Source organism: Varanus komodoensis, unplaced genomic scaffold, assembly GCF_004798865.1.
Source record: "Varanus komodoensis strain SLA01 unplaced genomic scaffold, ASM479886v1 scaffold1, whole genome shotgun sequence".
Classification (NCBI taxonomy): domain Eukaryota; kingdom Metazoa; phylum Chordata; class Lepidosauria; order Squamata; family Varanidae; genus Varanus; species Varanus komodoensis.
In genome coordinates this window covers 59,560,784-59,574,969 of record NW_025335268.1, presented here as the reverse complement: position 1 = coordinate 59,574,969, position 14,186 = coordinate 59,560,784, and the positions used below count along the sequence as shown (strand labels likewise).

General features: G+C 42.1%; 1 protein-coding gene across 1 annotated transcript in view; it reads right to left on the bottom strand.

The window, feature by feature from the left end:
- The window catches only part of LOC123021930 (prolyl endopeptidase), a 72,506-nt gene that overhangs the window by 49,512 nt on the left and 8,808 nt on the right, over positions 1-14,186 (bottom strand). The window contains exons 3-6 of the mRNA XM_044427192.1: positions 12,057-12,190; positions 9,145-9,275; positions 8,578-8,787; positions 7,647-7,768 (exon numbers count right to left, since the gene is read on the bottom strand). Of these exons, the coding sequence (XP_044283127.1) occupies positions 7,647-7,768; positions 8,578-8,787; positions 9,145-9,275; positions 12,057-12,190 (597 nt within the window). The remainder of the gene's footprint in view (positions 1-7,646; positions 7,769-8,577; positions 8,788-9,144; positions 9,276-12,056; positions 12,191-14,186) is intronic.

Sequence of the window (14,186 nt, the reverse complement as noted above, 5' to 3'; positions counted from 1 at the left end):
AGATCTGTTTTCATTTCTAGAGCTGCCTTTCCAACAAGAGTTTGGAAACTTAAAGGAATTCCAACATACGGAGGCAAAATATTATTGACTGCTGCATTCAAAAATTACATCTTCATATATATACTGAACACAAACTAAGGGAGAGTATTAATGCCTCTCCCGCAGCAGAGACAGAAAGTCCTGGAGAAAAAAAACTCAGATTTCTAAAACAAATGGAGGCTGGGGAATAATTGTTTCCCTCTCAATGTTTTCATTTTTTCCCCAGGGCCTTCCCTATCTCTCAATTTACAGAAAGGTTCCTAATTTGCACATAAGGCTAACCCATGATTATGGGTTGTTGCATTCTTGGCTGTCGTGATGTGTTCATGCAGCCATATGACCAAACCAAGGTTTCCTGGCCAGGAACAATCGGCTGATCCATCAGCCGCGTCCCTTCCTGGAGAACGACTGCCTGGCGACAGTGACACATGCATTGGTAACTTCCTGATTAGATTTCTGCAACGCGCTCTACGTGGGGCTACCCTTGAACATGGTCCAGATACTTCAGTTGGTGCAGAATAGAGCTGCCAGGCTGCTGACGCGGACTGGGCGTTGTTCTCATATAACCCCAGTTCTCCGTCAGCTCCACTGGCTCCCGATTGAAGTCCGGGCCCAATTCAAGGTGTTGGTTATGACCTATAAAAGCCCTCAAAGGCTTGGGTCCTGAGTATCTAAAGTAACGCTTGTGCCCATATATGCCCTCCCGCCCCCTGAGATCAGCAACAGATGCCCTTCTCCAGGAACCCTCTGTGAATGATATTAGGAGGGTGAGTACCCAGAGGAGGGTCTTCTCTGTGGTGGCACCCCACCTATGGAATGCGCTCCCCAGAGAGGCCCGCCTGGCGCCATCATTATTTGTTTTTTGGCGCCAGGCTAAGACCTTTTTATTTAAAACTTATTTTAAGTGTTAATTTAGTGGCTATTTGTAGGATTTAAAAATTTTTAAGCCAAGATGCACAGGGTTTTAATATTGTTATTGTATAACTTTGTTTTTGTTGTAAGCCACCCCGAGGCTTTGTTGCGACGGGGGCGACATAAAAATGTTTTAAATAAATAAATAAACAACCTGGAAAGAGAATCAATGTCTTGTTTATTCTGAACTCTGGGTTATTTAAGCCAGTGGTTTTCAACCACCAGTCCTCTGGCATTTCCTGCCAGTCCGTGAAAGAGCTGCTGTTGTGTACATGTACATCAGGGACATTTCGTTGGCTACAGACCAGCGCTGGGCTCTCACTGCAGATTCCTCCCCAGGGAGGGGAGAGGCAGGTTAATGGGAACCAGAAAGGAGCCGCACCACGCTGGGTCTGCCCTCTGGCTGGGGACCCAAGACCATCTTTTCTTTCTCTACTGTGTTTTTTGCTGGAAAGGGAAACGCTGAGGCAGGCTTGTGCTAAGAGTGTTTTCTCAGCCAGTCTGTCCTGGTATGTATTGGGGTTTGAGGGGGGGATCACTCTATTTAACATTATGAATTTTATTGTACTGAGTAACTTCAATTGATTTTGTATTGCTCTGCTGTTGATATTGTATTTGAATTTGTATTTGCTATGAGTACAGTATTACATTTATATTATTTTGTATTTTGCTATTGTAAAATTTTGATCAAGTACAGTGGTACCTTGGCTCGCGAACTTAATCCGTTCCAGGACTCTGGTCGTGACCCAAACTGGTCATGAGCCAAGTCAAATTTCCCCATAAGGGTCAATGTAAATAAGGTAAATCCGTTCTGTAACTATTTTTTTAAACAGAAAAATGTGAATCAAAGTGACAAAGAACAACAAAGATCGTGGCCACCTCTCTCCCCCCACCCCGAGCACAAGTGTGGCCATCTCCCCGCCCCCCCCCAGCACGACTGTGATCGTGCCCGTCATCCCTGCACATGCCCGTCATCCCAGCGCGCTGGGGTGGAGGGACAGGGACAAGCGCGGACGTGCTTGGGGGGAGAGATAGGCTCGAATGTCGGTGTGCTGGGGGGAGAGACGGACGCGATCCTGCTGGGGGGGGGGGATGGCTAAGATCGCAGTTGCGCTCCTGCAGGAAAGACAGGTGCAATCACGGGTACACTCATGCAGGAAAGATGGGCACAATCTCGGCCATCTCTCTCTTCGCCCCCAGCACGATCATGGCCATCTCCCCACTCGGGGTGGGGGGGGGGGTAGATGGCTGCGATTGCGGTTGTCACCCAATGTGGAGTTCGCAACCTGAGTCAAAATTTTTATGAAATTTTTGTTTGCGACCTGATTTGGTCGTGAACTGAGACATTTGTGAGCCAAGGTACCACTGTATTCTTGAAAAGAAGCAACAGCAGATTTTGCAGTAGCCTTATTTGAATTACATATTGCTCTCTAAAAATTTCAGTTGCATTCAATTACATTTAATTTCTATATTATATTCTTTTATTAGCATTTTTTGCTGCTCAGCTTCCGGTTATTTTAGAGAAATTTCTTTTTTGGTACTATATTTAAATACTAATACATAAAATACTATATTATGTATGTAATGCTTTTTATTTCTGCTTCAGCGGTCCCTGAAATTATTTTCCTAATTTTGCCGGCCCACAACTGTAAAAAGGTTGAAAACCACTGGTTTACGCTAGGGATTAACCCAGAGGAAAGGGTTGTTCAGTAGTCACTACATCAGGCTGCAGAGGTAGAATGCGAGAGCAGTAAAATACTAGCCATCATACTACATGCCAGTATTACAGTGCCACAAAGGCATGTAGGGTGGAAGAGAGTAAGAACAACTCAGGGATGAAGAAAACAAACCATGGCTTGTTTTGACTGGCTGCCAAACAAGACCTGAGTGTGGTAACAAATGATGGGTTAAATAAAACACTGTTTAGCATTTATAGATGCTTTGCCACCCACTCTTCCACACTCCACCTACTGTCTGCTGGCCAGCAAAATGCCTTTCTTACTTCAATAAGGCAAAGTTGTCATATGTGATAAAATTCAGAAACTGGTTCTGTTGCTAGATAGGTGCTTTCTTTTATGTGGAATCATCACCAGTTTAAGGTTGATGTTAACTGTGTCACACACAAAATATTTCAATAACAGGCTGTTAAATGAAGCAGCCCAAACACGAGCCCCACTAGCATGTTGGAAAGCAATGAAATATATTGAAAAGGGCAGAAAACTGGAGGCAAGCAGACCCCAAGTCATGCATATGAAAGCAGGATGGTGAACTACTGTTTCGTATGCCCAAAGAGTTAGGTTCAAAACGAAGAGAAAAGAGAGACAAGTGAGTCCTGGCAGATGGTGCTGGGGAATTCCAAAGCAAAACCACTTCAATAAAAATGTGTTCTTGGCAGCAAAATGTCTCCTTTTACTCAACTGAAGTCACTGAAATTAAAATTAATTCTTGCTAATATTTTATTAGATTTATATATCTCCTTCCTTCCATGACAATCCATCTTAAAATGGCTTTCCGCCCAGACCTCTTCTTTTGAAAAATTTCAATAAAATTTTAATGACTGAGGGGAAAACAGGACACCGGAGATAATGCAGAAATAGCTGTCTCTGCGACTGTAATTGCTCTGAAAGCAATTTTGTTCACAGTGCAAAGCCAGGGACACCTATCTTCAGACTCAACCAAGGTTCAAATTAGATGTAACTAGACTGAGATGGAAGATTAAATGATCAAGGATTAAATTCTATATTTAATTTAACAGAAGAACTGTAATTAGTTATACTCTTTTCTCCAACCCTTTCATTATATAGTGTGCAAATATATTCTCTTGAGATTTAAAATATAGCGGAGGACTTTGTCCCTTATGACTCAAGAGTTCTCTAGTGCACACAGTTAGTAAGCTATTTTACAAAAATCTTGTAAATTTTTTAGTGCGCACAGTTAATACGCTATTTTACAAAAATCTTGTATCTGTTTATGTAATGAATTGATCACATCTGAATACACGTGCATAAACCTAAAACCTCTGTGCACTTTCTAACTATTACAGCTAGTCAGACTTCTTGCCAGGTTTACACTTCCACCAGTACATCTGTCAGCTCCTGCATCTGTCATAGTTACATTGCAATCCTATATCTGTCTACTCAGAAGTAAAACTTGTAAGTAAAATGGGGCTGACTCCCAGGTAAGTGAGTATGGGATTGCAGCCTTAATGTATTTATTGGAACCATTAACCCAAACACAACCACTTATCCTTGTTTCTACTTTAACACTAATGTACTTTTCAACAGGAAAATAGCATTTGTCACATAAAACAATCAAATAAAACGGGAGTGTTTATCTGGAAACAGGATCATACTCCCACACTGCATGCTCCTTCCAAAGAGGCCAGTTTCAGCTATGTTAGGCAGCACACCCAGCCATGAGATTCCAAAGGGAAGATGCTGAGCTGCCTGCCTACTCAGAAGTCATGCTCTTTGAGCCTGGAGTACTGTCCCTTATCCTAAAGGCCTGGGAAGATGGTGGACCATTGGACTACCATCAGTCAACCCATCATGTCCTTCCCACAACTCATCAAGTTTCCTAGCATAAAGCTTAAGACCCAGATCCTTTTCACTAGCACAGGAGCACTGCCAGAGATGGAGACAGCCTCTGAGTTTCTTGTCCTTTCGTTTCTCTGCCTCTCAAGATGTCTTCTCATTCATTCTCTGTGTCTTGACAGTATGGTGTTACCCGACTCCAGAACGACTGGAGGGTTTAGGTATTGGCAGAGTTGTCCTTCCACTTTCCCCAGGAGACAGCCTGCAGAGATCCCATGCTGCTTATTTCATTTACATTCCATTCAGACCATTTGTGAAGATTCTATTGCATCACTTTCAACTCATATAGTCATTGCCCAAGACGGCAACTCTCACCAATTCCTCAGCACACTGCAACGTGGATATTGCTTCAATCTATCTCATATTATTTTGTCACTTTAATATTCAAACAGAACTACAAAGAACTCTTAGATGATCACTTCAAGGCCAAGTTCTTGCGCAGCTGAAGTGATTATGGTTTTAGACATTAAAATGGATTTCTGATGCAAAGTACCCCATTTATATTTCTACTTTTTTGCTGTGTTATTTGAAAAATGCAGAGGGGAGAGAAGGAATCAATTCCTAAAAATATTTCTGCCCCCCCCATTTTATTTCTGACATTACTCCAAGAATGTGAACTTGACTGAAAACAGCAGCAATTACAAGACCATTTCAAATGTCCAAGGCTTTTCACATCACTTAATTTACACACCACAGCATGAAACAGCATGCCACAGCGCCCTCTTCTGGGCACCATCTCAACCGCTTTCTCTCTACTTGCAGCCTAAACTCTGTCCACATCAGCTACTGCACACAGGAAAAAGCCAGGACCATCCATCGTCATTCTGTTTCTGATCAGAACAGATACAAACATACACATCTTATGTTGAGAACAGAGCTGGAGAAATACCTTGGCTAAGGGCTAAAGGAATGGCTCTTTTGTTATGTTATTTGATTAGGTTATTCAGGTTTCTCTTCTCCCCTCTCCCCCCACCACAATACTTTTACAAGGCGAGGTTAAAAAGAAAGCATTAGGGCAGGCAAAGCTTGATTTATTTTATGCATCTGTTCATATTTATATCTTGCCATTTCTCCAAGGACGTCAGGAGAACATACATTCTCTTTCCTTCCTCCGTTTTATTTATCCATTACATTTAAATTCTGTCTTCAAGGAGCCTAAGGTAGTGTACATGATCCTTCTTTCCATTTTATCCTCACAACAACAAAACTGAGAATTAGTCACCCAGGAACCTTCTTGGCCAGGTGAGGGCTCAAGCTGGGTCTCCTCAACCCCAGTCAAACCCGCATTCCCTACACCACAGTGCCACTTCATGTTATCCTGGCAGCAGTGATACAACTGGCTCTGTGAGCTGCCTGCCTACCTACTCTGGAAACTAGATCACGACTGCCCCACCCTGGTTCTCAGGGGCCCCATTCTATGGGGAGGGGGGCAGTGGGGGAAGCAGAAAGACAAGAATGTGGGAAAAAGCCTCCTGCATGCCAGAGCTAAATGTTTTTCCTTCCAGTAGCTAACTCTTAGGACAGGCAGTGTGACCTCTCGGAATAGGGAAAAAATGTTCAATAGTTGGGAAACCACTGAACAATTGGTATTGTGGGAAAGGGGGGTGGTCACATGGGGACCCCAGACGGCTGCATCAGGACTCTGTACTGAGGGCAGTATGGCCCTGAGATTCCTCACCCTCACTCGCAGGTCAGCTCTGCTTGACAGAGGGAACTGTAGGGCTTTTTTTCTTCCTGAAATATGCATAGGATTGCACCTTTAGAGAGTTCAAAGGGGAAAGGCAGGTGGCTAACCATTCCGTGTTCATTGGACCACCATGAAACCACCACCAGTCCTTCTCCCCAACCCATCAGCTTTCCTAGCCAGAAGTTTAAAACCTAACTGCTTTTACTAACACAAGGTGCATGCCACAGATGGAGATGGCAGCTGAACCACAGGCTCAAATTGCATCAGCCACTCCCAGGGACTATCCCCATTTCCATCTCTTGCCATTTATCTACTGTGTGTATCAGCCTTGGATGGTGATACAACAGGTTAGCCAGCAGTGGTGGTTCCCATCAGAAAAGCGCTAGAGTGCCTCTGCATGTACAGCCAGATCACACCATGGGACAATGCACAGTCCTGACACCAACAACCATTTCCCATAAAGCGAATAAAATGTAAAGAGATGTAGCGAGTAAAAGCTGGGTTTTCAGCCAGGATGACATGAATGGAGAAATGCTTGTACAGCACTCTTTCCTGCAACTTATATGCTCATATGCAAGTTTCTGGGCTTTGGGTGAATCAGGGTTGCTAATTTCAAATCACTGTGAATGTCAACTACACTTTGTCCTCACTTCAGGAAGCAAAAATATGTTTCTTTCAAATATGTGGTACTGCTCCTGGGTTTGAACAGTTCTTCCAAGGTTTGGCCAATTACCTTCTCACCCAACTCATCTGACAGGGCTTTCTGTGACTAACAAGTGTACAACACCACATATATACATTGCCCTGAGGGTGGTGCAACACAAATGCGAGAGGCGGATAAGCTAGCATTTATCCCAGTCAAAGTAACAGCAGAGCCAAGGTGGTAAGAAGTGCCTATTCTGCTAATATTTTACACCATTTGAAAAGTGCTTCCCATCTTGTGAAACCAGAAAGGACACTTAAAAGGCACAAAACTAATATCTGAGATTCTATCTCTTCTCTTCTTTCTCTTAAAAGAAAGCAAATATGTTCACAAATATTGATGGCAGTAACAGGATTAAGATTTTTTTGTTAACAAAACAAACCATGTTATTTTAAAAACCAAGTATGTATGTGTTCCCCTGCACAACAAAGAGACTTGATTGTGGTCCATCACTCTCCAATTTTTATAAAAAGAAGTGCCAAGAACATAGCAGATAAAAAGACGATGGGCTAAGAATGATGCAACAGGCAAACACACTTTGAGAAATATTGAAATCTAGAAGTTTTCCACAGTTGTTCACGTCCTCAAAACAGCAGTATTCTTACTGAAACCAATAATATGGCACCACCATTAATCCAAAGAAATTCAGAGCAATACATTCATGCAGTGTATCAGTCTCTTCACATTAAAAACAAAATGAAATGCATCCTACCTCGGCTCTTCCCATCCATTTTGGCTCATGAGGAAATTCAGCACATAAAACATCCTTTGACTGGTCAGTTCCCAGGACATGATAGCATAACTTCTGGTGCAGGTTGGTTGACGTCTCAGTGCCTGGGGCAATCAGTATATTTAATTATATGTACATAAGGTACATTTCAAAATTTCTTTGTCTTTGCACTAGTATAAAGTTTCACACTTTCACAGATTAGAAGCTATTTTTTGGTGAAGTAACAAAAGTTTATACTGCACAACATTCAACATTTTGATGGACATACCACCAAGAAGACTGTGTAATGTCAACAAGGATCATTCTTTTTAGCATAATTTTTGCTTATGTTATATGTATTTTGTATTTTTTAGCATACACTAGGTTACTATTATTTAATTTAGCTTTCAACCATAAAGAGATTACAAATGAGCAACATGGAACTTTGAGTGGAACTTCAAACCATCCAGTTGTTTTAGAAAAAGAAGCTGTGCTGGCCAGTTTGGAGGAGGGAATGAAAAGAGAAGCCAAGGCACTGGGAGACATAGCTCCCAAAAGAAACAGCAATATTCACAAAATGAAGACAAGTCACTACAAGAACCAAGACGGTGTGGTGGTGACTGCTGGACTGGCAACCTGGGAGATCTGGTTTCTAACCTTCACCCTCTGTGAAGCTCAATGGGTGGCTTTGGGCCAGCCATCGACTCTTAGCCTAACCTACCTCACAGGTTTGTTGTTGTGAAGATAAAAATGGAGTGGAGGAGAACTATTTAAGACTCCTTGGCTTCCTTGCAAGAGGAGAAAGGTGGCATATAGATGCAATGTAATCAAGATAGTAACAGTAATGTAATGACTTGAGGGGAAGCTGATGAAGGTGACAGAGGCCTGCAGCTAGGATATACTTGTTCATGACTGAGTAGTGTATGCCACTCACCATCACTTTTGCCATCTTGCTTTGGGTAGCTGTTGTAGAACATGCCCTTGCCATCGTGAGTCCAAGCCATGCAACTGAATTTTACCATCTCCAGTGTGTCTGGAAGTTCCTCGGCACCATCAACCTTCATAAATTTTATTGTTACCCAGTCTGACCCACTGGAACTCAAGCCATATGCAAAATATTCACCATCTTCACTGAAAGCATAACCTGCAGATTAAAAATATTCCATTCATTACTTGTTCACATTAACAACAGCATTTTCCTTTAGATCAGGTCTGGGGTACGGGTGACTCTCAATGGGTCGTGACAACTGTATCCGGCCTAGCCTGTATAGCTGGGGTGAAGATGATGGTTCTTGCAGTCCGACAATTTCTATTTCCTGCTTTGGATTATGTTCCCGCTTTGCCTTCGACATAAGCACAACAGTTAAAACTGAAAAGCTGCACAACTTCTGACACTGATATACACATGCGCACATCTACATAGAGAGCTGCTTAATTCAAACTATGCAAACCCTACACAGGTGTCCAAAGTGAAACATTCTGAAAATTCTGTTACACTGACCTCGCAAAGCCACAGTGCCATCATCAGAAAGCTTATTTGGGTCAAGAAACACTTTTGCATCAGCATCCAAGGAATCTTGTACATATAATACTCGCTGATTCTGAAGTCCAGAATTATAAAAGTGAAAATATCTAAAACACATGGAGGAGAAAATAAAGGTTTTTGTTTGCCTGGATAATTTTGTAAACAGACTTGCACTATACTTAACATTTAAAGCAATCTCAAAAGTGGTGACAGACTTATAATACATGAAAGTGGCCTTTGAATGGTAAAATGCAGATCTGCCCATTTCAAAGTTCATATACAATTCATCAATAAAGATACTTAAAATTGATGTCACAACAAAGTTATCAAGTCACATTAAAGTCATGCACTAACACACTTAATAGCTTTTGCAATTAACATAGTATGTAATTAATTGAAACACTAAGAGTTCTTTGCCTTCCATTTGCCAAAGATAAAGTTTGCAATCCTATGTGTATTTTGACAGAGGCTGAAGAAGCTGTAGGACTTCTTTCCTGTCTAAATGAGCATTAAGTTGACCAACCACCAAAAACTTAGGGGGTCCAGGAATTTCTAATAGTCTGGGTGATTTTTCAGCAGCCAGAGCAGTCAAGCCCCCTCTTGCACTATGGAATGGTGAAATGTGACAGCCAATTGTCACGGTCACTCTGAATGACCCTTTCAGCATCATGGAATCCAAAACTCCCTGGTTTACTGGGGGATCTTCAGATGGTGAAATAGGCCAGGAGCTTAAATGGCATAAGATCCATCATGAAGGGGATCAAGAATGCGTAAGAGTGTATAATCATGCCTACAGCATGGTGGTGATGGCAGCAGGGAGGTCTTACTTTGCCACCTCCTTTTGCATCCTTGAGTAGCTGTCCAGCTGAGCTTATCCAAGCATTGCAGGGGTCACTTTCAAATAACTTAACGAACACAATACTGGAACCCTTCAAGGCCCACTGTGAAGAATTTGCAAGACATTTTCAGGATAAAATCGTGTACCTTCAGGCTGATTTGAGCATTGCTATTAAGGCAGTGTCTGTTGAGGCGTCCAGTGCATTGCATTAGCCTGTTTTGCGGGATCAGTTTCAGGTTTTGAAATTTAAGGATGTACAAGTAACCACATGCTCTCTTGACTTTTGCCCTTCTTGGCTTACTTGTGTGAGCCATGGGGGACTGACCAGAAAAATCAGAGGAGTGGTGAACACACTACAAGATAGTGTGGCCACTACTACCTTGAACAAAGCAGTGGTATTATCTGTATCCATTCCAGTCTAGAGTCAGAACTGGTTTGGGGAGGGAATCAGGTTTGACTGTACATGGATCATCTTCTTTGACAGAATGTGACCCTATTACTTCTTCTGGATATTATTACTTATTTCATTTCTATTCTGGCTGATAGCTGGTGCTGTCTGGGCAGCTTCTGATACCACTTCTGATACCACTGAACATGGTCTTCCTGGACCATGTATTAGTTACTGAGTCATTCTCAAGGTTGTATTATTGCTATACAAAACACTAAACAGCTTAGGACCGGGATACCTAGGAGGGCTTGATATTCAAGTGTCAGGTCACTGTTCTGTTTTTAAAAGCCACAGATGGGATCAAAGGTACAGAACTTGCTCTATGATATTCTGTTCTGCCATCAAAATCTCATTTTTGCACAATCATAGCTATAACCGTTTGACTTACAGAGAGAACATCTAAAGAAAACTTTGTACTGGGTCCAAGAGTTATTTGACAAAACCCCAAGAAGTACTTGCAACAAATTCTATGAATGTGACAGGTGTTCAAGAAATAACGCTTTTGTCACAGACTTCATAACTGCCAGGGAAACCACTATGGGATACTTTACAGAAGGGATGCTTGGCTCTCAGAGAAAATCTAGGCTCTTTCAGTTGTCATTTAACAAACAGAACACCCCTTCCTCTCGCTGTTACACTTGGGTCAAAACTAGTGCGTAGCTATGCCTCCCTTTCTATTTTTATTCATTAAAAGTACGCAGAGTGCATGCATTGGGTTCTTAACAGGAATGCCATATGAGAATGCAACTAAAATTGGCACACATGCTCACAGCCCAGCACAGTTAAAGAGCTTAGGAAAGGAGTCCCCATTCACACATGAGCAATTTTCCTAAGCATTTTAGGTGTGCAGGATGTTTATGTGCAATTTACTTCTAATCACACCAGGGAGGCAAGAAATAAATCACTTATAATAATGTAAGAAGGGAGGGATAGCTACAGGTTTATATAATAAATATAAACTGCAGTTTGGCCCTTAAGAGATCCCAAAAGAAGTAAAAGCAGTTTTGTTTGTTAGTTACATGTATATCCTGCCTTCCTCCAAAGAGTCTAAAGTGGTTTACATAGTCCATTTCCTCTCCATTTTACCCTCACAACCACACTGTAGGGTATGTTAGGTTGAGGGCCAGTGACTGGCATAAAGTCAGGCCTAAGCAGAGACAAGAACCCAGCCTTCCTGAGTCTCAATTCCACGCTCTAACCTCCACACCACATGAGTTCTGTTTTATAATCAGTCACTCAGAAGGAAGTCTTTTTACTTCCAGTGTTGGAACCAATATATACAAAGGGAATGACTGGGCTGAAAAGCCAGGGAAGTGACAAAAATCTTCTTTACAAAGTAACCATTAAAAAGAATAAAACAGGGGAACATCCCTGTGTTTTCCTTCCTATTGTTCTATTTTCTTGGCAAGCTTGGATCTAATTTGTCTGGCTTAAGATTTAATTGGAAGATATACAGCATATATGTTCCTGTGCTGGGAGCCACTTAGTAAATGAACAAGACACGAATGACAATCCTCACCAATACAGCAAGCTTTCTAGCCAAGAGCTGATAAAATGCAATCAGGATCCACTGGCATGCACACCCAAAAATTCCTTACATACCTTTTTCCTTTCCTGAAATGACAACTGTACTTGGGGTAGTCATACAAATCAGTCATCTTCTCTTTAAATAGCCCTCGGACAGTACACTGCTCAAGAAAAGGCACCGTTATCTTATTTTGTGCCTCAACAAAAGCCTAAAAAAGACAGAAGAAATAAAAGATAGTCATTATCAAGCAACAGTAGCAAATGACCTAGATCAGAGGTGGGCAACATGCAGGCCAAAACTTCTGGAGAGCTAGAACTCCCATGATCCCTCATGACTGGTTATGGTGGTTAGTGCAGATGGGAGTTGCGCATCAAAACTTCCAGAAGGCCACAAATTACCCATTCCTGATGGTAAAAGCAAGATTTCGTAATGCCAAATAGTACTTCGTAGGTACAGTCTCAAAGGAGAGCCGAGTGTAACCCAATGCATTTGTTTCAGGAATGTGGCACCTCATGTCAGTAAAGGACTCTGTCAGGCATACAGCATAATAAAAAACCAAACTAAACCGATTTCCCAATTTTCAGGGCAGAAAAACAACCTGACTAGTTTCCCTTTCCTTTCAGCACCTCTTGTTACAATAGTTTAACTTTTGGGTCTTTTAAAGATTCACAGTGTTGCAATCCATGTTTTCCCCTCCAAACAGTATCAGCCTCACCACCATTTCTTTGCTTAATAACCTTTATTGTTAAACATAAGTCTCTGAGCACACACAACGTAGAGTGTTGAACCCTATCTACCATTCATTTCCCAAAGCTCTTCTTAGGAGCCCTTCTGTGTCTCAAGCCTGGAGAAGGTGCAATGTGAAAACAACCATGCCTCTACTCTTGCGCTACTAACTGAGCTACTCTCTGGGGTGGGCAGCATGCCACCTGGTCCAGCTTCTTAAGGGTCAGGGGATCTCCACTGGAGAAACTCCCCAAGTCAATGTCTTCTCCGTGGGCTGTAACTCCTCAATGTTCCCAGAGTTGGGCTGTTCTGTCCCCACAACTGCCCTTTGGCTAATCCTTCCCACTGCCACCTCCTCTTGGGTCCTAGCACCCAGGCTGCATCATTCCAAAACCAGTTTCATCTCATCCTCCTTAGCTGATTGGTTCCATTGTCATACTGCTCTGACAGTGAGGACATCTTTCCTGATATCTAACCAGAAACTCTTTTCCTCTAATTTAAGCCCATTATTCCATGTCCTGTACTCTGGGATGATCCAGAAGAGATCTAGGCCTTATTCTTTGTAACAGCTTTTCTTGATTCTCGATGGGAGCTAAATATGCCCTACCACAAGTTGTCAGTCACTTTTCATTGACAATCAAGCAGCTTTTTCAACTGGTTTTTCTAACACCACATCAAAGGACTTGCTTAAACATCTTCATCGTGAAACCCCTTTACCCCTGAGGCAGGCCACACTTTTACCACTTGTTCACCACACCCAGACTTGGTAAACAAAACAAAAAACAAAACAAAAACAAGCTGAGAGGCTTAAAGGGTCTAAAACTGCATGTAGGCATCAGAGGTATGAGCTATAATTAGATTTTAAAAACTCTTTGATCTAAACCCTGAAAAAAAACCTTGAGCAACTGCTTGATGTACATGAAACACATCTGTGTGAGCCAGCCTTCCCCACCCTGATGCCCTCCAGATGTTTGGAATGACAACTCCCAACATTCCTGACCATTACAGCTTGGGCTGATAAGAGCTGAAGTCTAAAACACCTGGGGGATGCCAGGCTGGGAAAGGCTGGTATAAGGAGAGAGGATTAGAAATCACAAAGTCATCACTGAAGCAGTAGCATGAACTGTAAAGCAGTGCTTTAAAGGTGAGGGGAATGTGAAAGCAGATTGCTGTTTTGAAAGGTACACCTGAATACATGCTTTAGTAAAGGACATCACTCAGTGTTTCTTTCAAAGCTTGTGAAATAAAAGCAAGAATGATTACAGGAAGATTGGATATTAGCTTCTGTGCAGCCTTGTTCCTTGTATGTTTACCTGGAAGCAAGCCCTGCTGTGTCCAGTAGGGCTTTTAACTCAGTCATATGAAAATATACTGAAACTAAGTCCCACTGAGTTCAATAGGATTTACTTCCAAGGACACACATGTCTAATTACATAGATTACATCTGAAATGCCATAACAACAGATGTCAAGGAGTGT